General features: G+C 47.7%; 1 protein-coding gene across 1 annotated transcript in view; it reads right to left on the minus strand.

Annotated features, from left to right (window-relative positions):
* The window catches only part of MYO7A (myosin VIIA), a 285,017-nt gene that overhangs the window by 47,790 nt on the left and 210,839 nt on the right, over nucleotides 1-26,388 (minus strand). Inside the window, exons 27-43 of the mRNA XM_077298716.1 lie at nucleotides 25,286-25,462; nucleotides 24,387-24,476; nucleotides 23,984-24,111; nucleotides 22,281-22,407; nucleotides 21,448-21,567; nucleotides 20,492-20,665; nucleotides 20,066-20,293; nucleotides 19,563-19,733; nucleotides 19,294-19,411; nucleotides 18,559-18,685; nucleotides 17,394-17,563; nucleotides 16,519-16,709; nucleotides 15,699-15,823; nucleotides 14,725-14,882; nucleotides 14,160-14,313; nucleotides 13,581-13,736; nucleotides 12,953-13,058 (exon numbers count right to left, since the gene is read on the minus strand). Coding sequence (XP_077154831.1) covers nucleotides 12,953-13,058; nucleotides 13,581-13,736; nucleotides 14,160-14,313; nucleotides 14,725-14,882; nucleotides 15,699-15,823; nucleotides 16,519-16,709; nucleotides 17,394-17,563; nucleotides 18,559-18,685; nucleotides 19,294-19,411; nucleotides 19,563-19,733; nucleotides 20,066-20,293; nucleotides 20,492-20,665; nucleotides 21,448-21,567; nucleotides 22,281-22,407; nucleotides 23,984-24,111; nucleotides 24,387-24,476; nucleotides 25,286-25,462 — 2,520 coding nt within the window. The remainder of the gene's footprint in view (nucleotides 1-12,952; nucleotides 13,059-13,580; nucleotides 13,737-14,159; nucleotides 14,314-14,724; nucleotides 14,883-15,698; nucleotides 15,824-16,518; nucleotides 16,710-17,393; nucleotides 17,564-18,558; nucleotides 18,686-19,293; nucleotides 19,412-19,562; nucleotides 19,734-20,065; nucleotides 20,294-20,491; nucleotides 20,666-21,447; nucleotides 21,568-22,280; nucleotides 22,408-23,983; nucleotides 24,112-24,386; nucleotides 24,477-25,285; nucleotides 25,463-26,388) is intronic.

Below are 26,388 nucleotides of genomic sequence, written 5' to 3' on the forward strand. Positions count from 1 at the left end.
CATCGACTTGTCTTTTTCGTCTGTATTCCATCCTCAGACTAATGGCCAGACTGAGCGTATTAATCAGACCTTGGAGACTTACTTGAGGTGTTTTGTGTCCGCTGATCAGGACGATTGGCTTGATTTTTTGCCATTGGCAGAGTTTGCCCTTAACAATCGGGCCAGTTCTGCCACTTTGGTTTCTCCATTTTTTTGTAATTCAGGGTTTCACCCTCGCTTTTCGTCCGGTCAATTGGAGTCTTCGGATTGTCCTGGAGTAGATGCTGTGGTTGATAGAATGCATCAGATTTGGGGACAGGTTGTGGACAATCTGAAGTTGTCCCAGGAGAAGACTCAACAGTTCACTAATCGTCATCGGCGTGTCGGTCCTCGTCTTTGTGTTGGGGACCTGGTTTGGTTGTCTTCTCGATTTGTTCCTATGAAGGTCTCGTCTCCTAAGTTTAAGCCTCGGTTTATCGGCCCTTATAGGATTCTGGAGGTTCTCAATCCTGTGTCCTTTCGTTTGGACCTCCCAGCATCTTTTACTATTCATAATGTTTTTCATCGGTCATTGTTGCGGAGGTATGAGGTGCCGGTTGTTCCGTCTGCTGATTCTCCTGCTCCTGTGCTGGTTGAGGGTGAGTTGGAGTATGTGGTGGAAAAGATCTTGGACTCCCGTGTTTCCAGACGGAAACTTCAGTATCTGGTTAAGTGGAAAGGCTATGGTCAGGAGGATAATTCTTGGGTGACAGCATCTGATGTTCATGCTCCTGATTTGGTTCGTGCATTTCATAGTGCTCATCCAGATCGCCCTGGTGGTTCTGGTGAGGGTTCGGTGCCCCCTCCTTAAGGGGGGGGTACTGTTGTGAATTCTGTTTGTGGGCTCCCCCGGTGGTGTTTTATGGTAGTGCCACTTATTTGCCTTCTTCTATCCTTGATCACCTGTTGACACCCATTAGGGGAGTTTCCTATTTAAGGCTGCTTGGCTGCTGGTCTGATGCCGGCCAACAATGTATCAGTAGCATTCTGTTGCATTCTCCTGCCTCAAGATCCTTTTCAGCTAAGTTGAATTTTGTTTCTAGTTTATGCTATTTTTGTCCAGCTATTTGCAATGTGACTCTCTGTAGCTGGAAGCTCTCGTGGACTGAAATTGCCACTCCAGTGGCATGAGTTGTCACTGGAGTTTTAAAGTAATTTCAGGATGGTGTTTTTGAGTAGTGTTTTGAAGTTGACCGTGAAGTGACTCTTTCCTGTACTTCTGCTATCTAGTAAGCGGACCTCACTGTGCTAAATCTGCTGTTCATCCTACGTATGTCTTTTCCTCTTGACTCACCGTCAATATCTGTGGGGGGCTGCTATCTCCTTTTGGGGTTCATCTCTGGAGGTAAGGCAGGCCTGTATATTCCTCTGATAGGGGTAGTTAGATCTCCGGCTGGCGCGTGGTGTCTAGGGCATCGTAGGAAACACTCCCCGGCTACTTCCAGTGTCGTGTCAGGTTCAGGTCACGGTCACTTTAGTTCCCATCACCCGAGAGCTAGTCCGTTGTTATTTTGATTTCCCTGCCATTGGGAAAATCATAACAGGGGGCGCTTTGAGACCCGTTGAGAGACTACTACACCCTGGCCCCTGACTCCTGGTACAGAGACTTAACAGTGCAGAGCCCCTGTTTTCCTGGTACAGAGACTTAACAGTGCAGAGCCCCTTGTTTTCCTGGTACAGAGACAACCGTGCGGAGCCCTGATTTTCTGGCTGTGCTATAAAAGTTAAAGACTCAGAGCCTGTGCATACCACATTAACTCCCGAAACCCCAGGCAGCAGGCTCTCAGAGACTACTCTGCTCACGGACCACAGAAGGACGACAAGTGCCACTGGTTCTCGGCGCCTACGTTGGAGAAGACGACCCTCCAAGCAAGTCCTCATGAGACTGATAAGTGTTCTTTTCTCAAGAAATCCTGCTTAATTCTGTTTTATTGTTTAACTCCCGTATTCTTGCATTGTTTTATTGTTAGTTATTTTCCATTGCTTCCTCCCTGCGAGGAGAACCTAATTCCTGTTATTAAACCTCTCAACTGTTGGTCTGCCTGTTCCGTGGTGACATACTCAGTACCTGCACGTTATTACATTTGGCGTAGTCGGCAGGATTGTCACACGGTAGTGCGGATAGGGCAGACCAAGCAGCGGGGGAAGTTCCCAGGTCTAGCATTTCCCTGGGAGCCATGTTGAATAATTTGCCAAGGTTCACTGGGAACAATGTAATGTTGTGGAGTTGGACAGAGCGTATCCGGGGAATGATGCGGATGCACCCCATGACACCAGCCCTGGAGGCAGAAATTGCATTGATGGCTCTGGAGGGGGAGGCGCGGGATTCTGTCATGCATAGGTCCCCCCGGGAGAGAGATACCCTGGACAAAGTGCTGCGCATACTTGAGGAAACGCATGGGGACCCCACTGACGTAGGGGAACTTCGCATGCGACTGTTTCACCGGGTACAACGGGAGGGGGAGACCGTGACCCAATTCATGAACGCCCTACAAGAGCTTCACACTGCTATCAGACGAAAGGACGGTGTAGGGGTAGGGTCAGTTGATGTGGTGCTCAGAGATCAGCTAGTGACAGGACTGCGTGACGCAATGATGAAACAGGCACTGCGAGAGCGCATGCGAGTAAAGCCAGACATGACTTTCTCTGAGGTTGGCAGTGAGGCGCGTGTGCGAGAACAAGAACAGGGAGTGACGGGGCTGGTAGGAAGGGTGCAGAGCGGGGAGGTAACCACCACCGCAGGCAATATTCCCCAGTGGGTGGAGGACCTGAGAATGGAGATTAGACAGGTCCGTGAAGAAATGGCGGCCTCCAGAAGAACTCTGGCAGAGGGGCCCGGCCCTCTGGTGCGAGACAGAGAAGCTGCCCCCCGAAGGGAGGGTGAAACTACCAGGAGGAGAAGCCCTCTTACATGCTACACTTGTGGAGAGTCCGGCCACATTGCTCGATGGTGTCCCCGGCGGAGCCGACCATCCCCGCATCCTCCTTTAAACTAGGTGGCTCTGGGCTTGAGGAGCGCCGCTCAGAGCGTGAAGAACAGAGGAGGAGGAGTAAAAGTCCCCACAGCCTTGTTTCCACGTGCCCTCTGGTCTGGGCAGAAATCAATGGAAGAGCAGTGCGATGCTTGATAGACACCGGCTCACAAGTGACCACCATGCCTGAGAGATATTTCCGCCATCACTTCACAGAGGCGCTACGGCCCGAATGGGTCCTGTGATCAAACTTATGGCGGCCAATCACTTGCCCATCCCGGTCGCAGGGGTGGTATGGATGAACATAGATGTCTGCGGAAAAGACCTCGGGAGGAGAGGAGTGGTATTGGTGGATGGAGAGGTAGCTAAAGACCATACCGTGACCCTGGGCATGAATGTGTTAAAAGACCTCGGAAGCCTCGTTTTCAACGAGTCCCCGGAACAGTTCCTACAACAATGGAGCGACCAAACTCCCCAGAGAAGGGTCTTCCAACAACTGATACGGACCGCCCAGGTCCGGGAAGCATACAGCGACGGAAAGGAACTCGGCAAAGTCGTCATCCCCGCCTCAGTCAATCGAGTGTTGCCCCCTGGGCAGACAGTGCTTCCCCTGCCTGTACAAGCTGGCATCCCGCTGGAGGGAGTCGAAGTCCAAATTGAGCCCAGCAGAGCCGACCAGCTGCCGTCAGGAATATTGGTCGCACGGTCCCTGTCTACCGTGCGGGATGGAACTGTCCTTGTGCGCTGCATCAATTTGGGGGAGACAGATATAACTTTGCCCCCTAGAAGCAAAGTCGCTCAAGTCCTGGGCCTTCCAGACGAATTGGTCCCCACTGAGGCGGTACAGCTGACAGCAAGGCCAGAAGATCCGTGGCTGGTGACCGTCAAGGCGGAGGCAGCTCCGGACCCCAGGTTAATGCAAGAAGGGCGCCAGATACTGGAACGCATGAGGGCGGAGCTCTCGGAACTTACTCCGCAGCAGGTACCTCAGGTAGAAGCTGTATTGGGGAAATTTCAGGATGCGTTCGCCAAAGATGAAGATGACTTTGGACGTACCACGGCCATTACCCACGAGATACCCACCGGGGATGCGTCGCCAATCCGGGAACGGTACCGCCAAATACCTCCACAGATGTACCAGGAGGTGAAGGGAATGCTGTCACACATGCTGAAGAAGGGAGTTATACGTGAGAGTCAGAGCCCGTGGGCTGCCCCTATCGTCTTGGTGAGAAAGAAAGACGGGTCCCTGCGGTTCTGTGTGGACTATCGGCGGCTCAATGCTTGCACAGTGCGGGACTCGTACCCACTGCCCAGGATAGAGGAGTCCCTGACGGCACTAGGGAATGCCAGATATTTCTCCACGTTAGACTTGGCCAGCGGCTACTGGCAGGTGCCCATGTCTGAGCAAGACCGAGCCAAGACGGCCTTCATCCTTCCGATGGGACTGTATGAGTTTGACCGGATGCCCTTCGGCCTAGCAAACGCCCCAGGAACATTTCAGCGACTCATGGAGAGATGTCTGGGAGACCTGAACTTTGAAGCCACTTTGATCTACTTGGATGATATCATTGTCTTTGCCCCCACCTTTGAGGAGCATCTGCAGAGATTAGAGCAAGTTCTGAGTCGGCTACAGAAGTATGGCTTGAAAGTGAAACCCCAGAAATGTCACCTCTTCCGTACCGAGATTGAATACTTGGGACATGTTGTCTCCGCTGAAGGGGTGAGGCCTTCCCAGGAAAAGATTGCTGCGGTACAAGAGTGGCCAACTCCAAAAACGGTGAAAGATGTGCGTGCATTCCTGGGACTCACGGGATACTTCAGACGCTTTGTAAAAGACTTTACCCGCCTTGCTAATCCACTCCAGGAGTTGTTGAGGGGAGTGCCCTCTTGCGCCAAAAACAGGAACATACAGTGGGGGAAGCATCAGGAGGAGGCATTCTTGGCTTTGAAGAAGGCATTGACGGAGGCCCCCGTGCTGGCCTACGCTGACTTCACACAACCGTTCATCTTGCACACTGACGGGAGCCTGCAGGGCCTCGGTGCTGTACTGTCGCAGATGCAGGACGGGAAAGAGCGCGTCATCGCATACGCCAGTCGGTCTCTGCATGACTCAGAAAGGAATCCAGAAAATTACAGTTCATTCAAGCTGGAGTTGTTGGCGCTGGTGTGGGCAATGACTGAGAAGTTTGCGGAATATCTGGCTGGCTCAGAAGTTCATGTACGCACCAATAACAATCCGTTGGCCCATCTCGAGAATGCCAAGTTAGGCGCCCTAGAACAACGTTGGGTAGCCCGAATGGCCAAGTTCCGATACAGAATTTCGTATAAAAGAGGAGCTGAGAATGTACATGCGGATGCCCTCTCTCGAGTAAACTATCGCAAACCAGCACCCAGCCAGGATGAAGAACTGGAAGATGTAGAGGTTCCAGGTTTTGGAAAGACGGCCAGGACGGTGGCAGCGGCGCGGGAAATTGAACAGGAAGAGGCCTGTGTGAATTTGCTGGAGCAGCCCCGCGATGAGTGGGTCCGAGTACAACAGGAGGATCCGGAGCTAGCTCAGTTGAGAAGGTGGGTCGTGTCTGAACAAATGCCCAATCGACGTGAGAGGAGGTCCATGTCACCTGAAGTACTGAAGATGCTACGCCAGTGGGAGAGGCTCGAGTTGCGGGATGGTATCCTGTACCGGAAGGTATTCCTGAAAACAGAACTCAGTCTTGTATGGCAGACAGTGATTCCCTCGTCCATGATAGACCAGGTGGCTAAGGAAGCACATGAGAAAGGAGCACACTTTGGGCCAGAAAAGACTTTCCAGTGGTTACAGCGCCTATTTTATCACCCCCACTTAAGGAACACTGTGGATAAAGTATGTCGGCAATGCAGAAGTTGTGAGCTGGTCAAACCACCAGAACAAAGAGCTCCCACAGAGACGGTGAGGTCTTCTGGCCCCATGGACCTACTGGCAATAGATTACTTGACAATTGGACCAGCACATCAAGGTTATGAGCATTGTTTAGTGATGATAGACCACTTTACTAAATTTGCCGTAGTGACGCCCACGTGGGACCAGACTACCGAGTCTGCTGCTCACGCAATCTGCAAACACTTCATTCAGGTGTACGGGTGTCCCAAGCGCATCCATTCTGATCAAGGGGCCTGCTTCCTCGGAAGAGTGATGGAGGAGCTGCACCAGCTGTACAAAATAGATAAGTCCCGGACCACCCCTTATCATCCCCAGGGGAATGGGGCTTGTGAAAGATTTAACCGCACTCTGATTCAAATGCTGAGGACTCTGGAGGAGGACCAGAAGGCGAAGTGGACTGAGTCCGTCCCTGAATTGGTGTGGGCATATAACAATCGTAAACACAGCACTACCGGATTCACCCCCTACTCTCTGTTCTTTGGCCGACCCGGGAAGGGACTGGCAGAGCTGGCGCAGGAACCCGAGGAGTACTACCCACGGACGGGGGTGTACTCCTGGGTTCAAGAACATCGTCGTCGGCTGCGAACAATTCAACGTCTAGTGCAGGACCGGCTACAAGAATTGGAGCATCCCCAGGTAGCTCCTAGAAAGGGGACAGCCCTGTGGCCTGGAGACCGAGTCTTAGTGAGGGAAAAGCGCCCACACAACAAACTGGAGTACCGATGGGAGAAAAGGCCGTACCGAGTGAAGCGGCGGCTCGGCAACGGGGGTCTCGTTTATGAGGTCCAGCCCAAAACGGAAGAAGGGACTCCCACCCGCACGCTGCACAGGAATATGTTGCGTCCATGTTTGTCTCGAGATCCTGAATCAGTCCAATTGGCTCCAGCACCCCCACCGGCTGCGCCAGTGATCAATGTAGATGTGGAAGATGAGGAAGACTTCGAATCTCCTCCAGTGAACCCAGAAACAGGGCTGGTGCCAGATTCTACCAACGTATCGGAGGAAGCCTCGACTCCTCCCACAGCAGCTGACACCACTGCCCCTGCTGGTTTTAGACGCTCTGAACGTTCAACGGCTGGTGTACCCCCTGTTCGCTACAATCAGGATGAGTTCATCTGGCAGCAGATTGTGCAAGGACTAGAAGATTGCCAACAGGAGCTCCTGAAGATCTCGCCCGTGGAATGGCGAGCAGAAAGAGGGGGGGAATGTAAGGAGTTAAAAGCACCAGAAGAGTCTGGGGGCGGTTACCTTCTCGGCTCTGTGCCCGGAATCTTTGAGCTGTGCCGCAGGTTCCCTAGGGGAGACACTTGTAGACTGGGACAAGAGGGAAGCAGCCAGAGAGCGGGAAAGGGACGCATGCAGGAGAGAGAGCAGCTTGCAGAGCAGCGTGCAGAGCCGGGTGCAGCTGCGCTCCAGAAGAGAGAGAGAAAGAGACTGCCCAGAAAGACTGCATCTTGTAGAGACTGCCCAGAAAGACTGCATCTTGTAGAGACTGCCCAGAAAGACTGCATCTTGTAGAGACTGCCCAGAAAGACTGCATCCAGTGAGTACTTAAAGCGGACTCTGCTGTGACTTTAGGGGGGCGCTTTGAGACCCGTTGAGAGACTACTACACCCTGGCCCCTGACTCCTGGTACAGAGACTTAACAGTGCAGAGCCCCTGTTTTCCTGGTACAGAGACTTAACAGTGCAGAGCCCCTTGTTTTCCTGGTACAGAGACAACCGTGCGGAGCCCTGATTTTCTGGCTGTGCTATAAAAGTTAAAGACTCAGAGCCTGTGCATACCACATTAACTCCCGAAACCCCAGGCAGCAGGCTCTCAGAGACTACTCTGCTCACGGACCACAGAGGGACGACAAGTGCCACTGGTTCTCGGCGCCTACGTTGGAGAAGACGACCCTCCAAGCAAGTCCTCATGAGACTGATAAGTGTTCTTTTCTCAAGAAATCCTGCTTAATTCTGTTTTATTGTTTAACTCCCGTATTCTTGCATTGTTTTATTGTTAGTTATTTTCCATTGCTTCCTCCCTGCGAGGAGAACCTAATTCCTGTTATTAAACCCAACTGTTGGTCTGCCTGTTCCGTGGTGACATACTCAGTACCTGCACGTTATTACAACTGTCTGACTCGCTGGGGAAGGAGGAACCGACGGTATAGGGAGAACGGGTTCCTGTCCCAAACAGCCAGGAGGGCATGCTGTAGAGGACAGAGGTGTAGTTGGGCAAATGGAACCGCCTCCATAGCTGCTACCATCCTGCCGAGGACTCTCATACTGAAGCGCAGAGAGTGAGAGCGAGTCTGAGAGAGCTTCTGAGCTTCTCACTGTAAGACTGAGATCTTTTCCGGGGGAAGAAGAACCAACCCCCGGGACGAGTCAAGTATCATTCCTAGAAAGGAAATTCGCTGAGCCGGTACTGGGGAAGATTTTTTGAAGTTTATTTTCCAATCCAGGCGAGAAAGGGTATCTATTGTGATGGCCACGGCTTCCTTGCAGGAGCGGAAAGAGGGGCCTTTGATGAGGATATCGTCTAAATACGGGAGTGCCACCACTCCTCTGGTGTGGAGTATGGCCACGGCAGCCGCCATGACCTTGGTGAATACCCTGGGAGCAGTGGCGAGGCCGAAGGGCAGAGCAACGTATTGGAAGTGATCTTCCTGAACTGCGAAGCGAAGAAACCTTTGGTGAGAAGGTAAAATAGGAATGTGGAGGTATGCGTCCTGGATGTCTATAGATGCCAGGAACTCGCCTTTTTCCATGGAGGCGATGACAGAACAAAGCGATTCCATCCGGAACCGTCGTACCCTGACGAACCTGTTCAGCAGTTTTAGGTCCAGTATGGGCCGTACTGTACCGTCCTTCTTTGGAACAATGAAGAGGTTTGAATAAAAACCTTGAAACCTTTCGCTTTGAGGGACCGGAATAATAACTCAGTCTTTTCTCAGAGAGCTTATAGCTTTGAAGAACTCTGATGCTTTTGCCCTGGGAGAAGACAGGAAAAAATGGTTTGGAGGATGAGATAAGAGATCTATCTTGTATCCGGAGGACACTAGATCGCGGACCCACTCGTCGTGAACGACCAAGAGCCACGCGGCACTGAAGGAAAGCAGGCGGCCTCCTACTTTGAGGGTGTCCCCAGGATACCGCAGGGAGTCATTGTGTGGAAGGTCTGCCCGTTCTCGCGCCTCTGGATCCCGGCTGCCTTGGCCTGCCTCTCCATGAAGGGGAAGGCTTAAAAGAGGCCTGTGAACCTCTGTCTCCACGTTGTGCCCGGCCGGAACCAGGAGATGTGGAAGTAGAGGACCAGTTTGAGTTGTAACGAAAAAAAAAATCGGGAACGAGCCTGTGGTTGCAGGTTCCGAAAGGGCCGAGAGGGTCTCTGTTGTGGAAGAAATTTACTCTTCCCTCCAGTGGCGTCAGAAATGAACTGGTCAAGCTGTTCGCCAAAAAGGCGACCGCTCTGATATGGGAGAGAAGTCAATGACTTTTGGAAGTAGAATCCGCACGTCAGTCCCTAAGCCATAAGTACCTCCGGATGGTGATGGCATTTGCTGCTGCTTGAGAAGTGCAGTCAGCGGCATCCAGGGACGCGGTCACTACAAAATCTCCAGCTCTGGCTATCTGAGTAGCGAGGTCTGCTATCTCGGGGGGGAAGATTGGTATCCAGTACTGCTGAAGACAAGACCTCAGCCCAGTGGGTTATAGCCTTAGCCACCCACGAGCGGCAAAAGATGGAAAGAGTGCGGCCGCTGAGGCTTCAAAGGCTGAACGCGCCATATTGTTGATCTGACGATCGGTTGGATTTTTGATAGAGGCGCCCTCCGAGGAGGATAAAACAGATTTGGTAGCCAGCCGCGATACCGGAGGATCTACTGGGGGAGATTGTGACCAATCTTTTCTTAGATCCTGGGCAAAGGGATATTTGGACTCCATGGGCTTCAGCCCTGTGAATCGTTTATCTGGACGGATCCTGTGAGATTCAACAATTTGCTTAAACTCGGGATGAGTGGCGAACACTCTGTGAGCTCGTTTGGTCCTCTTAAAGGACACGGCATGATCCGTTTTAGATAAGGGTTCCTCCTCAAGTCTCAAAGCCTTATTCACTGACTCAATTAGAGAGTCGAGAGTCTCCTGATCGTGATGAAATTCCTGATCTAGGGACGTATCAGAATCGTCCTCTGAAACAGGTTCTCTACTAGCCCCAATGGAAGGGGAGCGAGAAATGGAGCTCTCAGAATCCGAAAACCGTTGATAGTCTGGGGATATGACATGAGTCCTTTTCCTGGAAGAGTGAGAACTCCTTGGCAAGGTACGACCCCTGGAGTACGAGGGGTTCTGACCATCAGAAGCGTCGTCCGTATTAGTGCCCTGGTTAGAGGAAGGGTCTCGGAACGAGTCTAACGCTTTTGCCAGGGATGCCATAGACCGGGTAAGGGAGGTAGCCCACTCAGGGGGACTAGGCTCACTGGGTTCAGTATCAGCAACAGGTGGTTCCTGAGCCGTCACCGGTTCACAAGCTGTGCATAACACAGTATTGTGACCCCGGGGTAATGATACCTTACAAGAGGTACATACAGCAAAAAATACAGTGTGGGTTTTCCCAGACTTTTTGTGGGGCTTTGGTTAAGACATAGTAAAGCCTGGAGGAAAACGCTTACTAGCAGGGGAAGGCTTAAGCTATGTGTCTGCAGCTTATCCAGGTCCTGTGTCTTGAGTCCCCAGGGCAGGTCCGCAGTGTAGGCAGAGAAAAACGCTAGTCCTGACGCTGTGATAGGAAACGCTGGAGCAGTGCTGCAGCATCAGGGCTGTGGGTGTCCCAAGTGGGAAGCTCATCACAGAGAATGAGAAGCGCCAGGAAAAGTGGGTGGGGCTAACAGCCGGTGGGCATGGACAAAACTCCGGCCTGAATTAAGGTGGTTTTTTTTTCCCTCTGCGGTTGCGGCCTGCAGCGCCGCGACCGCTATTAGTGCCATCATTAGCTGCACTCCTTCGTGGGGTCACCGCACTAGGGACCACCCACGGACACAGGCTTAAGGTGCGGACCTCCCATACCCCGGGGACCAGGATCCCCCTAGTGCCTCGGCCCCCGCAGTGTACTCACGGTAGATGCGGTGGGCCGGTGCTCAATCCACCGTCGCCGTAGTCAGGGAGGGGGTGGAGAGCTTCTGCCGCCATGCGTCATCCGCTATATCAGTGGTGATGCAGAGGGGGGCTGCACGGACGCCAAATATATCATGTCCGGCTATGCACCTGGCTCCAGGAGAGGTAGATGGAGGGCTACTCCATGTGGTCGCCTGCTATGGAGGGGGGAGATCGGAACGCGAAGGAACCATCGCCCGTAAGGTGAGCTCAGGGTTGGCATCCAACGTAGCAGGAAAGGATACGCGAGGGACGCTCCACGTACTTGCCTGTTCATGGTTCGGGGGAGATCGGAGCCTAGAAATGATCCGTCGCCCCCATTCGCTCCGTTAAAGGAAAAAATAGAACAAAAAATCAAAAATTAAAATAAAAACGGTGGGGTCTGAAAGCAGACCCAAGTGCCTCCTACAGACACTAAGCAAGAACTGGTTCACTGAGAGCCAACAGGAGGGTGTATACTGCAGGGCAGGAGCTGAGAGCCAGCAGGAGGGTGTATACTGCAGGGGAGGAGCTGAGAGCCAGCAGGAGGGTGTATACTGCAGGGGAGGAGCTGAGAGCCAGCAGGAGGGTGTATACTGCAGGGGAGGAGCTGAGAGCCAGCAGGAGGGTGTATACTGCAGGGCAGGAGCTGAGAGCCAGCAGGAGGTGTATACTGCAGGGGAGGAGCTGAGAGCCAGCAGGAGGGTGTATACTGCAGGGGAGGAGCTGAGAGCCAGCAGGAGGGTGTATACTGCAGGGGAGGAGCTGAGAGCCAGCAGGAGGGTGTATACTGCAGGGCAGGAGCTGAGAGCCAGCAGGAGGGTGTATACTGCAGGGGAGGAGCTGAGAGCCAGCAGGAGGGTGTATACTGCAGGGGAGGAGCTGAGAGCCAGCAGGAGGGTGTATACTGCAGGGGAGGAGCTGAGAGCCAGCAGGAGGGTGTATACTGCAGGGGAGGAGCTGATAGCCAGCAGAAGGGTGTATACTGCAGGGGAGGAGCTGAGAGCCAGCAGGAGGGTGTATACTGCAGGGGAGGAGCTGAGAGCCAGCAGGAGGGTGTATACTGCGGGGGAGGAGCTGAGAGCCAGCAGGAGGGTGTATACTGCAGGGGAGGAGCTGAGAGCCAGCAGGAGGGTGTATACTGCGGGGGAGGAGCTGAGAGCCAGCAGGAGGGTGTATACTGTAGGGGAGGAGCTGAGAGCCAGCAGGAGGGTGTATACTGCAGGGGAGGAGCTGAGAGCCAGCAGGAGGGTGTATACTGCAGGGGAGGAGCTGAGAGCCAGCAGGAGGGTGTACACTGCAGGGGAGGAGCTGAGAGCCAGCAGGAGGGTGTATACTGCAGGGGAGGAGCTGAGAGCCAGCAGGAGGGTGTATACTGCAGGGGAGGAGCTGAGAGCCAGCAGGAGGGTGTATACTGCGGGGGAGGAGCTGAGAGCCAGCAGGAGGGTGTATACTGTAGGGGAGGAGCTGAGAGCCAGCAGGAGGGTGTATACTGCAGGGGAGGAGCTGAGAGCCAGCAGGAGGGTGTATACTGCAGGGGAGGAGCTGAGAGCCAGCAGGAGGGTGTATACTGTAGGGGAGGAGCTGAGAGCCAGCAGGAGGGTGTATACTGCAGGGGAGGAGCTGAGAGCCAGCAGGAGGGTGTATACTGCAGGGGAGGAGCTGAGAGCCAGCAGGAGGGTGTATACTGCAGGGGAGGAACTATTCTTTCTGTGTTTACTTAGTGTCCTCCTAGTGGCAGCAGCATAACACCCATGGTCCTGTGTCCCCCAATGAGGCGTAGGAGAAAGTATAATAGAAACATCTGCTCCACTTCTGTATTTATCACCCACTCCTGGTTTTGGCTACAAATACTGATGTAAAATCCTGACCGTGTGAACGAGGCCTAAGGCAGCCTATATCTGCAGATCCTACTAGATGTTACTCACCTCGTCTGTGTCATCAGGGAAGTACACTTTGTGAAATATCTGGGTAGTTTTATGCTGAATGGCCTCCACTTCAACTAAATGTGGTGGATACTTTCTGGAGCCATTCCTGGAAGAGGCAGAAATATTATATTAATAGACGGTAGATACGTTTTATATTTTGCAATCCACAAATTACAAATCAGAAAATATGTCTTATAAAGGGATTTTCTGCCTCATTCTTTAACTTTAGAGTGTAGGAAAAAAAATAAATGCACTCACTTTTCCACTGTCCACTGCTCCTCCGTTCTGCTGCCCGTGTTTCCCGACGGTCTCTTCTTTTTTTCCGTTGTGGTTGGCACTTGAGAGCTGCAGCCAATCGTTGTGTTTACTGACTGGCTGCAGCGGTCACATGCAAACCAAGATGAAAGAGAAGAAATGCAGGGAACATGGCAGGAGGAGCGGCCAGAAATCAGAAGGTAAATAAATTCTGCTTCTTATTTCTTTACTACACTGGAACCATATGTAAAGTTAAAGAAAAAGGCTGAAAACCCCTTTAAGGAAACTTTCCAGTGCTCCCAGTAGATGGGAACATTCGGCGACCTAAGTCTGGTTCCATATTTGCATGGTGGTTTCCATGGGTAGCACTTACCGAAGTGCTCTCTGCAGTCGGTGCATGCAGTCTGCAGCCAACGCATGCTGTTTCCTGGACTGTATAAACCTCTGTACATGAGGCAGTAGGATATTGCTGGGTGGAAAGAGGCCCGTGGCCAACCATAGCAGCTCCCAGCCCTTCTCCTCGCTGTACCTAAAACGAAATGTTCAGCATTAAAAAGAATCCCCCTAGTGGCATCATTTACAGGGGTTGTCCTAACTGTGTCCGCCTATCTCCATCAGTCCCGTAGACAATGAATGAAGTGGCACCAGGTATGGTCGGTCATCGCTCAGTGAAAATTGGGATCTTCAGAGCAGTGACCCCCGTTATAGCTCTGGAGGACCCGGCACGTGTGTCCATTACATTGATTTCAATGAGTACCCTGTAATACTTCATTTCTCCTGTGGGGGCAGTGCAGGGTAATCAAACACTTGCTCCCAGGTTCCTCCACTGATCGCTAGTGTTTAAAGTAGTGGAAAATGCGAACTTTTTTTAGCCCCTTCCATCAATTTGGATTTAGGGTTAAAACTGTCCAAATCCTCAGTCCCTGGTGAAGCACCGGCTGTAGACACTCACTTGATGTGGTTCTCCGTCAGCTGCTTGAGGATCTGACAGTAGATCTCATCCTTCAGAGGTTCGGCTTTTAAGGCACCTTCGAAGATCTGATCTGTCAGCTCGTTGACTGAGCGCATGCGCTTGGACGGGTAGTCGCCCATATACTTCAGCATGGGTGCAGGGGTCACGTCAAGGAATATTGGGTTCAGTAGCGGCACCCATGTCCTTATGCACAGTTTGAGTATATGGGGTAATGGTTCCCATGGCAGACACAAAAGAGGGCCCAACGGCAGTCAGGTGGTCTGTCTCTATGTTATATGGGCGCTTTAGCTCTCCCCTTAAAGGACATGTCCATTGTAAGACACCCTAGTTTATAGGTGAGAACCAAACTCGCCATCTGTCTCGGATCGTCCCGAATTTTCGGAAACAGTCCGAGCAATTTTGGCGGTGACCTAAGCTGAAAAGGGATGGGGCTTACACTTATTCCTCCCCCAGGTGGGAGTTTCCAGGTGGGATGAGGGAGGGGCTGGAAGGTGAGACCACCCCTTTAAGATTTTTTCTAGTCTTTTGAGTTAGGAAAGGATATCGATGAAGCACATGCAGGCTTCCTGTGAGAGCTCGTCGCTCATTAGCACCTTCCTCAGGAGCGCTTGTTTGATGGGCTCCCGGGTGTAACACCAGAGCTTGTCCTTCCCTCGGTTCTTGGTGATCATCACGCGGCTCAGCGTGTGCTTTGGTGGCGGCCTGAGGACAAAGTCAGAGAAATTATTTGCTGACAGCAATGATCTGAAATTATTTCTGTGGGACAGTTCTGCATTTCGGGTACCTGATGTCCTAGACTGGGGTATGCACCATCTATTGAGGCAGTCCAAACCTCTGCCAGGGGGCTTCCAGCTCTAAACTCTTCCTGCTCCTTTAGTGTTTTCCTACAGCCACCACTAGGGGGAGCTCAGTGCTTTGTTGTTTTTACTATGTACTGAGCTCCCCCTAGTGGTGGCTGCAGGAAGATTGTTTTATTATGCACATTCAGGAGGGGGGCAACATACTGGCACACAGCATGAACAGTGCTGGAAGCCCAAAGGACCCCATTAATACTTTTAACCCCCTTCCTGCTCTAAACTCTTTCTGCTTCCTTAGTTTTTCCTACAGCCACCACTGGTGGGAGCTCAGTGTATTGCAGTTTTTACAATGACAGCTGTATATTTTCCTATGTACTGAGCTCCCCCTAGTGGTGGCTGCAGGAAGACAGTTTTATTATGAACACTCAGGCACAGAACCCGAATAATGCTGGAAGTCCAATCGACCCCATTCATATTTTTACTCCTTTTTCGGGAACTACCACTGCAGTGGATGTATTGTGACTGGCAAGGTTATGGGAGGCAGTTGGTGGGACGTACAACTCTATGGTGAGTGTAGGGGGCACTATTTTGAGGATTTTTTTTGGCTGACTGTAATGAAGGTATGGTGCCTGGAATTGTTATTGGGGCCGCTTATAAAGCCTGCAATGTTACGGAGGTATGGTTGGCACAGTGTTCCCTGGTCGCAGTGCAACTTCCTAACCTGAAGTAATCATAGGAGAATTCCTCCAGAGTGTACGGCTTCACCTTCTCCTCCTGCTCCAGGGTGGTCATCTGCACCGTCCGCACCACATCCTGCTTCTGGTCTGGGGTCATCGTCACCAGTGTCTGGACAACAGAAAATGGCTTTAAGACCAGTGACTCTTCACATTCCCAATGTACAATATACATGTGACATATACCACCTACAGGCACCTTATCCAATCAGCCTGTGGGAGCTGCTACACTCGTTTTATGGAGGATGGTCTTTGGGGGTGCTGCATATCAGACCCCCACTAATCTAATATTGATGACCTATCCAACAGACTGATCATCGATGAAGTCCTGGAAAACACCTTTTCCACTTCAATGGAAATGAGATCTCTCTGTTTATATTGCCCCAGTCTATAGGGCAAAGCTGACAAGTGAGTTACATAAAAACAGAAAGTGTCAGCCTACTGTGCCTCCTCTAGTGGAAAAAGTACAATATTTTAAGATTTTTTTATGTGAATAGTAACAAAGAAATTTACAAAAAACACTTTAAATGAAAAAAATATGCTTATAATATGTCATTTTATGAGGGCGCATTTTCTATAAGTCTATTGTCATACGGCCTTAATGGACTCCTAAGGGGACCGCAATGGGCACGTAACATATTCCAACAGTGGCCAATAGTAAAAAAAGTGACTATAAATTTATTTTTTTCTATTGTTTTAATATGTTTGTGCAGAAAATAAGTAGCATCCTTTTATGAAACTACCCTGGAAGAAATGAGCATCAATCAAGGAACGCCAGATAAATTGAAGACTTTGGTAAGAACCTACCACAATCTCCGAGGGGGGTTTAGTGACGCTTGGCATGACATACACAATCTCCGTTGGAAAGTCTCCTTTGTGCTTTGTCCTCTCATTATAGCCATGGGCCCAGCCAGCATTCATGATGGACTCCCCAGTGTCCTGGTCCAGGATGATCAGGTCTCCCTTCTGAAAACTAAGGAATCCGGAATCTTCTCCAGCTATAAATTCCAAAAAATAAACCAGAAATATAATATCAGATTGTATAGGCAGATGAATTTAGTGACTGAGTACCGAATATTACTTGTTTTTTTTTGGGTATCAAACACAATGTGTTCCTTATACAGACCCTTATTGGGGAACTTGAAAATGATAATGGGCACCTTTGCCTTGGTCTTTTTATTAATCCTGTTGAATTCCCTAGGTGCCTATCCCCTTAAGCTGAATGCTGAAAATGCATTTTGCAATCAATATAAACCCTATATAATCAGCGCCATTCTCTGCTGGCATCAGACTGCTGCCAAAAGGAGTTGAAAGGTGCATCAGGGTGCCCCAGCGCCCAGCAGCTACATATAAGTTAGACTCTGACGAAGATAGTCCAGGGCTGTGGTAGTACCATAGACTCTATATGAATTAGCAGAAAGCACGCGCAACATGCCGCTCCATTCAATGCCTACAGCAATAACCCAGAGGAGAACGAATGACACTAGTTCCCGATTCTTCACTGATCTCACACTTGCTTAGACTGGAATGCCTCTCATCATTGTTTTAGATGTCAAGAGTTTACAATGATTTTTTTCCAACATCAGTCTGGGGTGTAGCGTCACTTTAAGTTGCTGCCTCGTATAACACAAATCTGCTGCATTACATTGATGGAGGAAGCATTCATACAGATCCCGCCTTACCAGGGTTTGGATTGTCCTGAAGAGCCACCACATACTTGGATCGTTTTCTCAGCCCTTCGAGGAAGGTCACCACAAGATCTCGGATATCTTCGGCATTGTTGGAGGTGAAGGTGTACTCATCACTTTTAATAGTGGCCAAGGTGAAGCTCTGCCCCTGCAGCTTACCTCCCCTATAGGACAGCGCAATGAAAGGGGGTAATCGGAGAACATGTTCAGATGCAGCTTCATCTTGTCTTTGAAAACATATGTGTTTAATTTGCTGTCTGGCTGCCAGACTGAAAATGTAGCTCCTGGGAGAAAATTAACTTTATTCCTCCTGGCAGCCGCCAGCTTTCAGTCATGGGGCTGGTGTAGGGAGTGGTTATAGTCATCACTAATAGCATTGTGAGTGAAGACCATAAACACATCCTGCACTTTGAGTGTCATTTCGCTTTGCAGCACAATTGTCCAGAGTCAGATGTCAATGAAAGTGTTGGGGAGTGTTTATAGCTGCCACTTACAATGCCGTGAGTGATGACTGTAACCACTCCCTGCACCGCCCCCATGACTAAAAGCCGGCGGCTTCTGGGAGGATAGAAGTTCATTTTCTCCCGATAGCTGCACTTTCAGTAAGGAGGTTGGGCAGCATTAGAACGCTATGAGCCTGCAGATTGATCATATATCTGCAGATTAATAGTGTTTAAGGACATAAAAAGTTCCCTTTAATATAGTGCAGTAAGGACTCTCTATCTGAAGGCGTCACAGTATATAGAGGTGGAGAGGCTGAGTACAGGGATGTATAGTTTTCCATTATTTAATTTAGACCTTTCATTTAAAAAGCAGTTTATCTGCTCCCAGGATTCATAGAAAAAAAACCTACACTCAAAAATAAAAATTACACTCAAAGATAAAGCCTGTGAGTCTTGCATACTCCACTCTCCCATAGAGAAAATCAGTGAGTCCTGCTTCCAATGCCCACTTATAGAGAAAGCCTGTGAGTCCTGCTTCCTTCTCCCATTCATAGAGAAAGCCTGTGAGTCCTAATTCCCCATCTCTCTCAGAGATGGCCTGTCTGTCCTGTAGTAGTGGACAAACCCCCTAAATGCAGAGGCAGTCTATATTTCTTCAGTATCCATTGATTTCTATGGGGATAATAATATTTTAATAATAATATTTTTGTATTCACCTGCTGCTGGACACGGCTGTGATCTCAGGGAAGGACAACTCAAGAAGAACCTGCTCTTGCTCATCGACAAAGTAGACCCCAGTCCAGTTAACAGCCACAATCACATCATTCTTTGGAAGGCTGGGTCCTAAAAATTGCAAGATAATACATAATATGTAGCAGGGCCACTAAATCATCACCTCCATGTACATGTAATTCAAGTAGTTACATCCCTAGAATGTCTAGACGGGATACAATTGTAACAAAGCCTCAGCTGTGAGCAGTATTAGGCTATATCTGAGGATAAACAGTAAAGCGTAAAGCTTTTTGAATCTATTGATAACAGATTAAAAGCAAAGATCATGAAAATGGTGAAGAACAGAAACACAAAACGTTGATATAAAATATTAAAGTTCCTGCCGCCACCACTAGGGGGAGCTCCCTGCATACTGAGTGATTAGTGAGTTCAGTGTATACATTGTATGCAGTAAGCTCCCCCTAGTGGTGGCTGCAGGAACATTAATATTTAAGATTATTTAAAATTATGGTTTGGATTTACTTAGACTGGTGTTAAAGCATGGAGGAGTGCGATGTGCCAGATTTCCTAAGAGGTGTACACCCCTTAATAAATTTGGTGCAACTTTGACTGTCTGTACATCAGAATTAAAAATCTGGAAAATAATTTTAGATTAAAAAAACTATATAGTGCTGAACAATGTATGCTTGGGGTAACCTAAATCATATCTGGTTACTTACCGGAAAACTTAAAGGCCTCATAGAATCTAGAAAACAGTAAAGGCCACTTAAACCGAGCAAAATCCACCACGTTCTCCTTCACCTTCTGTGCGTCAGATCTCCTCTGGGCGTAAATACCCTACAAGGGGAGAAAGCCATTTACTGTCATCACTTTATAAGATGCGAATAGCTCTTTTTAAGACATTGCTAAGATTGTGGATTCCTAGGGGGTGGGAAGTTGGAGATTTATATTTGCATATATTTACATATTTCAGCAGGGGCTGGCTCACCTTTTTGTGTGCTGCAATTATGTACTGGGCCCACTTCTCCACGTTTTTGGACGGTGTGATCTCTCGGTCCGGGATGTAAGACGGTATAAGGTTTAATAGTCTTTCCATTATCAGCTCTGAACCGTAGTCCACATAGTACTGCTCAGACGCCAGCTCCGCCAGATCTTCCTCCTAACAGTGGGACAGGAATCCATTAAGAAAAGGAATCACATGTGGATAATGTCAGATCCAATGTGGGTATCACAGCATAATCCAAGAATGACAATACTACTCAGGATGTTTGGTCGATCCCTCCTCTACGTGGACGCTACTACCCCCATCTTCCTGGTGCCAGACCCTGGTCCAGCGGCCACCAGATGGGAGCAAAATGGCTGAAATCACTAACATCCTGCATTCTTAAAGAAAACGTAGGATCTCCGTAACATAGGACCGGCAGTGTTATCATAGGACCATATCACAGAGACACGTAACAATCCAATCGTTAATGTAAGATCTGTACTCACCTTGTCACATCGGTATTCACCAAATTTCACCCCCCTCACAATCTGCTGATAAATAAGATTGGTTGCCACATTGTCTTCCGTAGGATTGTGCCATGGGGTGAAAATTTCCTTCCTGAAAAACAGCCTCCAGGGGGCGTTCCTCTCCTGTGCCCCCTGCTCCTTGGCGTATTGCTCGCATTGAGATACGGCGTCCATCACGTGGTCGTTCCCACTGCCCAACGAGGACACCTGGAGGACACGGAAGAAAATAAACGTGAGGCCCCTTCTAGTACTGAACGTGTTGTATGTAAATCATAGGATTTAGGCTAAAAGATTGTAAAGTATGCAAAAGTAAAACCATAGAATAAGGCAAAGTTCGTCCAGATCCCCGCTCTGCGGTGACCCGACACTGCATGGTGGTATTTAGCATGTGTGGATCCCAAGTACCTTATCAAACAGGGCTATGTACAAGGAGAACCCGAATCGGTCCTTCAGGTTGACTTTGTCGGCCAGCGAGTTGCAGAGTTCCTTGGCTGTGGTGGCCGAGTCCGTGAGGAGGGTCTTAGTCGTTCCATCCATGAACGTCACAGGGAGCATGATCGGCTTTTTGGATTTGGTGGCCTGGTCAGAAGAACAGGAAAGATCACGGATAAGGCAGGAAGTCCCCATGCCGTATCAATCATGTTATTGGGGGCTATTCACTCATCCATTATTTGTTTTGTTGTTTTGGGGGAAAAACTCATTACAGGACGTATTCCGGCCCATTTATGCAGATTGGCCATTCACATGGTGGCGAGGAAAAAAAATGGATAGCGCCTGAAAAGCCGAGCTGTGGTCTTTGTTCTTCACGGATGAAAAATCAAACCCTTTTGCATAAATGGCACCTGAAGGGGTGAAATTTTTAATCCGTAAGTCCAGTGACATATGTATAAATGGGTGTATGGAGTGGACTCAGGGCCCTCCATACCTGGTGGGTACCAGCTGGGATATGCAGCCTTCCGCTATCAGCAGCAATCAGAGCGGACTCCAATTGCTGCTGTTTTAACCAGTCAACCATTTGTGACCGTGTAATTTAAGTAATCAGTCTACATGCAATCATGGGGAACTGATGGGTAGCAATCACAGTTGGGGGTCTACGCTACAGGAGGCTGTCATTGCCGCCATCTTTGTACTCCCACGCAGGACTTTGTATAATTAATTTTACTACATATTGCGTAGTGAATATTATCAAACAACTAAGGTGGGACTAAAAAGATAAATAAATTAAAAAAAAGTTTAAAAAAATATTTAAAAATGAAAAATATAAAAGTTTGAATCACCTCACTTTTCCCAATTCAAAAAATGAAAACAAGGATATTTGGTATCTTTGTGTCCAACACCCAATTATTTCTGTGGAAGCCCACCTGAAGCTCCAGCCAGCTGGGGGGCTGCGTCCTGGTGCCGTTGGCAAACGTCCTTCTCAATCGCTCTTCACAATACGGAGCGTATCCTGGGGGTCCCCCATTAATGAAGTTTCTAAGGTACTGAAAAAAAAATAACATGGAAGTCATAAACAAATTTATCTTTGCGATTTTGCCCATTTACGATTTTTTTGACCTATTACGCCATAAGGTTTGACACCATTTTTTATTCCCTAAACCAAATGTGAAAAAATGACAAAAAACGGGGTTTCAGTTCATGACTGATTTCTGATAAGACGATGGACAATTATATTTATGTCATGATTCACGCAAATTTCTACTCTCGGTAAAACTGAGAAGTGAAAATGAAAAAGTCGTAAGGTGCGCAGAAAATAAAATTGCAATATTGTGAGACACATTGATCTCCAGTTCTTACTGAACATGGAAAGATGTATTACTATGCTTAAAAAGTTGCGCTGGCGTAACTTGCGCCAAAAATTACATTTCAGGTGTGACGTCTTAGAATTATGGAGAGGTGGAGCTTTGATAAATGTTGGCCAGAGAAGAGATCTTTTATAAAGACCGTTTCTCTGTCTGGAGGACCCGACCCGAGGACACTGTGTAATACGTCATTTCCCCTGCGGGAGTGCTGTAGAGAAACATTTACTGTAACATTTCACCATGGATTGTGGCTGATCGTTGGTCCTCTTAGCAAGACAGACAGCTTATCATCAAGGGACCCTTCCAAGAAGTAAAAACCATCTAAATTAAAGACCCCCACTATGGCATTACGCAGAAGTCGATGGCGAATATAATGGAATTTCTTGCGCCCTGACCTTGACAAACTTCTCAGAGGGAGCGAAGCATCCCACGCACAGAGACATGAGAATCCAGCCACGGGCATGGCTGCTTTTGGAGGGGTTCTGGGTAAGCTGCTTGGAGATTTGGCAATAGATTTCATCCCTGCAGGGTCAGAAAAAAAAAGAAAAATTAAAAGGTCATCTAATATAAGGATCAAAACCATCATAACAAGTTAAATCTGGACTTTAATAATAAGCCTAGCTCATTTATATCAGTTTATGGAGGTCCAACTCCGGACACCCCATCGATTAGCTCTTTGTAGCTCCCTCGGGGGCGGGATGCACACAGTGTACGAACCCAGAACAGCACAGCGCCGTACACAGTGTAGTGGTCATTCTTAGGTACTGCAGCTCAGATTACATTCACTTCAAAAGAAGCTAAGCTGCGGAACCCAAGAACGGCCACGGCACAGTGTAGGAGATTTCATCCTCTCTGTGTGTCCACAGGATAAGTGATAACTTGTTGATCGGTGATGTTTCGACTCCTGGGACCCCCAACGATGGGCATAATGGAGAACTTTTCTTCCCATTAAAATTTTAGCGGCAGTGCACCTGATTGACTGTTGCCTACTGTCTAGACACACTGCCGGCTGACAGCCATTACATGTGTATGGTCAGCTAAATAAATATGGACACTTTGTATTTTGGGCTACAAATATAAAATATAAAAAATATATATATATTTTTGCAATTAGGTTTCAGTAAAAATATAGCCCCATTTGGCTATGAAAAGCAGATTGTTACCCTGCAGATTGTGGGCTCCCAAATTAGTTAATTAAAGGTCCATCAGTGAGCTCTTTGTGACTGCAGAGTTTGTAACTCTTTTCTATATTAATGAGCTCCTCTTAGCTTGATTTATAGCCACGGACCACATCAAAGTTGGGTTGAACTTTCATCCGATCATAAATCTCTTATGTAAAATATTGATATACTCTTCATCGAAACGAGCTCACTGATCGATTCTCAGTTAACTCATTGTGCAGCCAGCAATGGACAGAGCAACGCAAAGTCTATAGGGCAAACGGTGCAATATTTGTAATGAAACCCAAGTGCAAAAATTAGTTTTAGACCCGTTTTATTATTATTATTATTATTATTATTAATAATAATAATAATAATAATAATTTTAAAAAACTGTCTCAGAGGTGTCCCTATCCTTTAAGACACGATCAAGGGGTGGGATATAAAGCGAGTGATTTGGGGTTAATATTTTATGTGTGATGAGTGAGGATGAATCAGCGCTTTAAAGTTCGTTAGATTCCTTTTTATAACCGTCCATGGAAACAAAGTAAAAATAAAATGTCAGTAAGCTGCATGTAAAGGCTTCCGTGTCCATCACTTATTAATGCCGCTGCGCTGACAGCGATACTGTAATCACACAGGTGGTAGGTGCGCACAACAGCTGCTACAGGCGCCAACACTAATCCATTATTAATTGTGAGGGATAATGTAAATTAACGATCCCTTTATGAGGGGGGCGCTGTGAACCCGTCACCTCTGCGGATGGGGGCTCATAAAAAAAAAAGTTGAATCGTGTCTTGTCGTCTAGTCACATCCGGAGCTGCAAAGCATTAAAATCTGAGAGCATGGGGTAGGCAGTTGGGATCAACCGGCAGACAATTTTTGTTATTTTTCTGCAGCTTTAGATGTGATTGGAGTAGAAAAAAATAGGGTCTGACCGTAGCGCCGGCCTCAGGATGCCATTCCCGATGATGAAGTGGAGTTTCTCCAGGTTCGAGGTGGGCCGATCTTCCAGCATGCTGTTACCCTGCAGCGTGGATTCCCCGTCGTGAAGTCTTTTCGTGACCTGTCCAATATCAATGAAATGGAGTGATGAAAGGGTATGGGGCGCCTATCCTACGAGAGCTCCCATATAATGTTGGCCCCTACGGTGACCATTCCCCGGATCATCGCCATCTTTAAAAGCAGATATGCCAGGAGTAGTAGCTTCTTATACCATATATTGGACACCACTGCCTGTTAGGGATTCATTCAAACAAGCGAAAACAGTATATTTGGTCCATGTGCTCCGTGGACGGCACTGCGGAGAGCCCATGGACCCATTATAGACATGTATTGTACCTCCTCCGTTAACTTGGACTTTTTCTTCAGGGTCAGTGACACCAGCTTGTGGCGGACGCTGTTCTTCTTCAGGCTGTCGATTTGACCACTCTACAAGGAGGGAAAGAGATATGAAGAAGTAATGCTGGCATGCCCCTTGTAAAGGTGCGGGATTTAAAGGGGTACTGCCATCGCTGTAGGAAGTTATGGAAATATACCCAGTTCTCGAAAGGAAAATACTCATTTAAACGTTTCCTATCAACCACATAACTTCTAGTTTTGGTAGTCGCTATACCATGCGCTGCCTCTGCATCCTGCACAGGAATGTATTAGTACACTCCCACAGGCCGAAAGCAGCAAAATAAGTTATAGGTAGCAAAGTGATAGAAAGGAGACCTCGGGGAGGCACTGTTTAAAGGAGTTAAAAAAAACTGGTGGCACACCTGTCTAAAAAATAATCAAAATTCAAAATATATAAATTCATTCTGGAACAATCCCGTATAATACCCCTTATCCTTACAGGGGTATTCCCATCTCCAAGATTCTATACCAATATGTAGTAGGTATAGCAATAATATTACCAAATAGCTCCAATAGAAATGTAGCATAGTTCTTCTGATTAGCTGTGTTGCTTACCCCATCTGCAGAGCATTGCAGTATGTTAGGTATCCATGGTTACGACCACTAGCAACTAACTAACTGTCACTACATGAGTGGTTGTAGCCATGGATATCTAAACTACTGCAATGCCCTGCACATGGGGTAAGCAATATAGTGAATCAGAAGAACTATACTACATTTGTAATTGGAGGTATTTGCTAACATTATTCTTCTGACACCTATTATATATAGTGATAGGATCTTGGAAATGGGAATACTCTTTAATTACGCTGCTTACATTTTGGGCGACCATGTCTTACCTCCCCCTCACCCTGCAGAGCCTGCAGCTCCCTCTTATACGTTTTTTTCCCCAGGGTTTCGTAGATCTTTGTCATAACCGGGATCTTCTCGCTCCCGTCGCTCATGGCCGTGTGATATTTTGGTTCCGGAAGGTCACCCATGAATCGGAGAATAGTAATCCACACAGCGAGAGCGGCCTGGGAAATGAAGACACAAATATTAATTTTTATATTAATTTTTATATATACCCATATATATTTGTTTAAAGTATATTGATAAAAAAAATCTAAAGTATTTTATTGCAAGAGATAAAGCGACTCGAAAAATATGTAAAACAAAGAAAATTCCTTTTTACATGATAAAAATATATAACAATATAGAATAAAAATATAATAAAAAAATAAAAATATAAATCACTGACCTTCCATTTTAATAACAAAAAAAAATAAAACAGCATATTGGGTAATTTAAAAATATAACACTAATATTTAACCCATTAGCTAAACATTGTAGCAAAGAAAAAAAAAAAAACAGAATTGCTATTTTCCCATCACCTCGCCTTCCCTAAGAAATATATAAAGCGCACCAATAAAAACGACATAAAAAAAAAAAAAAAACCAGCAAAAAATGACAAACAGCTCCATCAATGGAAAAATATATATAAAAAGTTACAGGTGTCAGAAAATGATGATACAATCCAAACATTCAGAATTTTTTTTACATCAGTGAAATAATTTTTTTTTTTATAAATTTGGTATCACCATAATCGTACTGATATGTAGAATCATGGTACCATGTCATTTTTTTTTTACCTGTATGCCGTAAAGCTAATCCTAAAAAATAATTGGTGCTTTATATATTTTTTTTTACACTTAGAATTTTTTTTCTCATTTTTCAGTATATGATATAGCAAAAGTTATGGAGTTATTTTGTCTTATTTGGCGTGTTGGTGTTTTTTTAGTTGTAGTTTTTGCATGCTAATATTCACTTTACTAGAAGATTACTGAAAAGCAGGAAAAAAAAAACAAGTCTAGTAAAATTGTGAAAAAAAAAATCCTGCCTTTTTCAGGTTCTATTTTTACGGTGTCCGTCCTGTGGCCGACATGATTCTTCAGATCAGTAC

Source organism: Ranitomeya variabilis, chromosome 3 (assembly GCF_051348905.1).
Source record: "Ranitomeya variabilis isolate aRanVar5 chromosome 3, aRanVar5.hap1, whole genome shotgun sequence".
Taxonomy (NCBI): Eukaryota; Metazoa; Chordata; class Amphibia; order Anura; family Dendrobatidae; genus Ranitomeya; species Ranitomeya variabilis.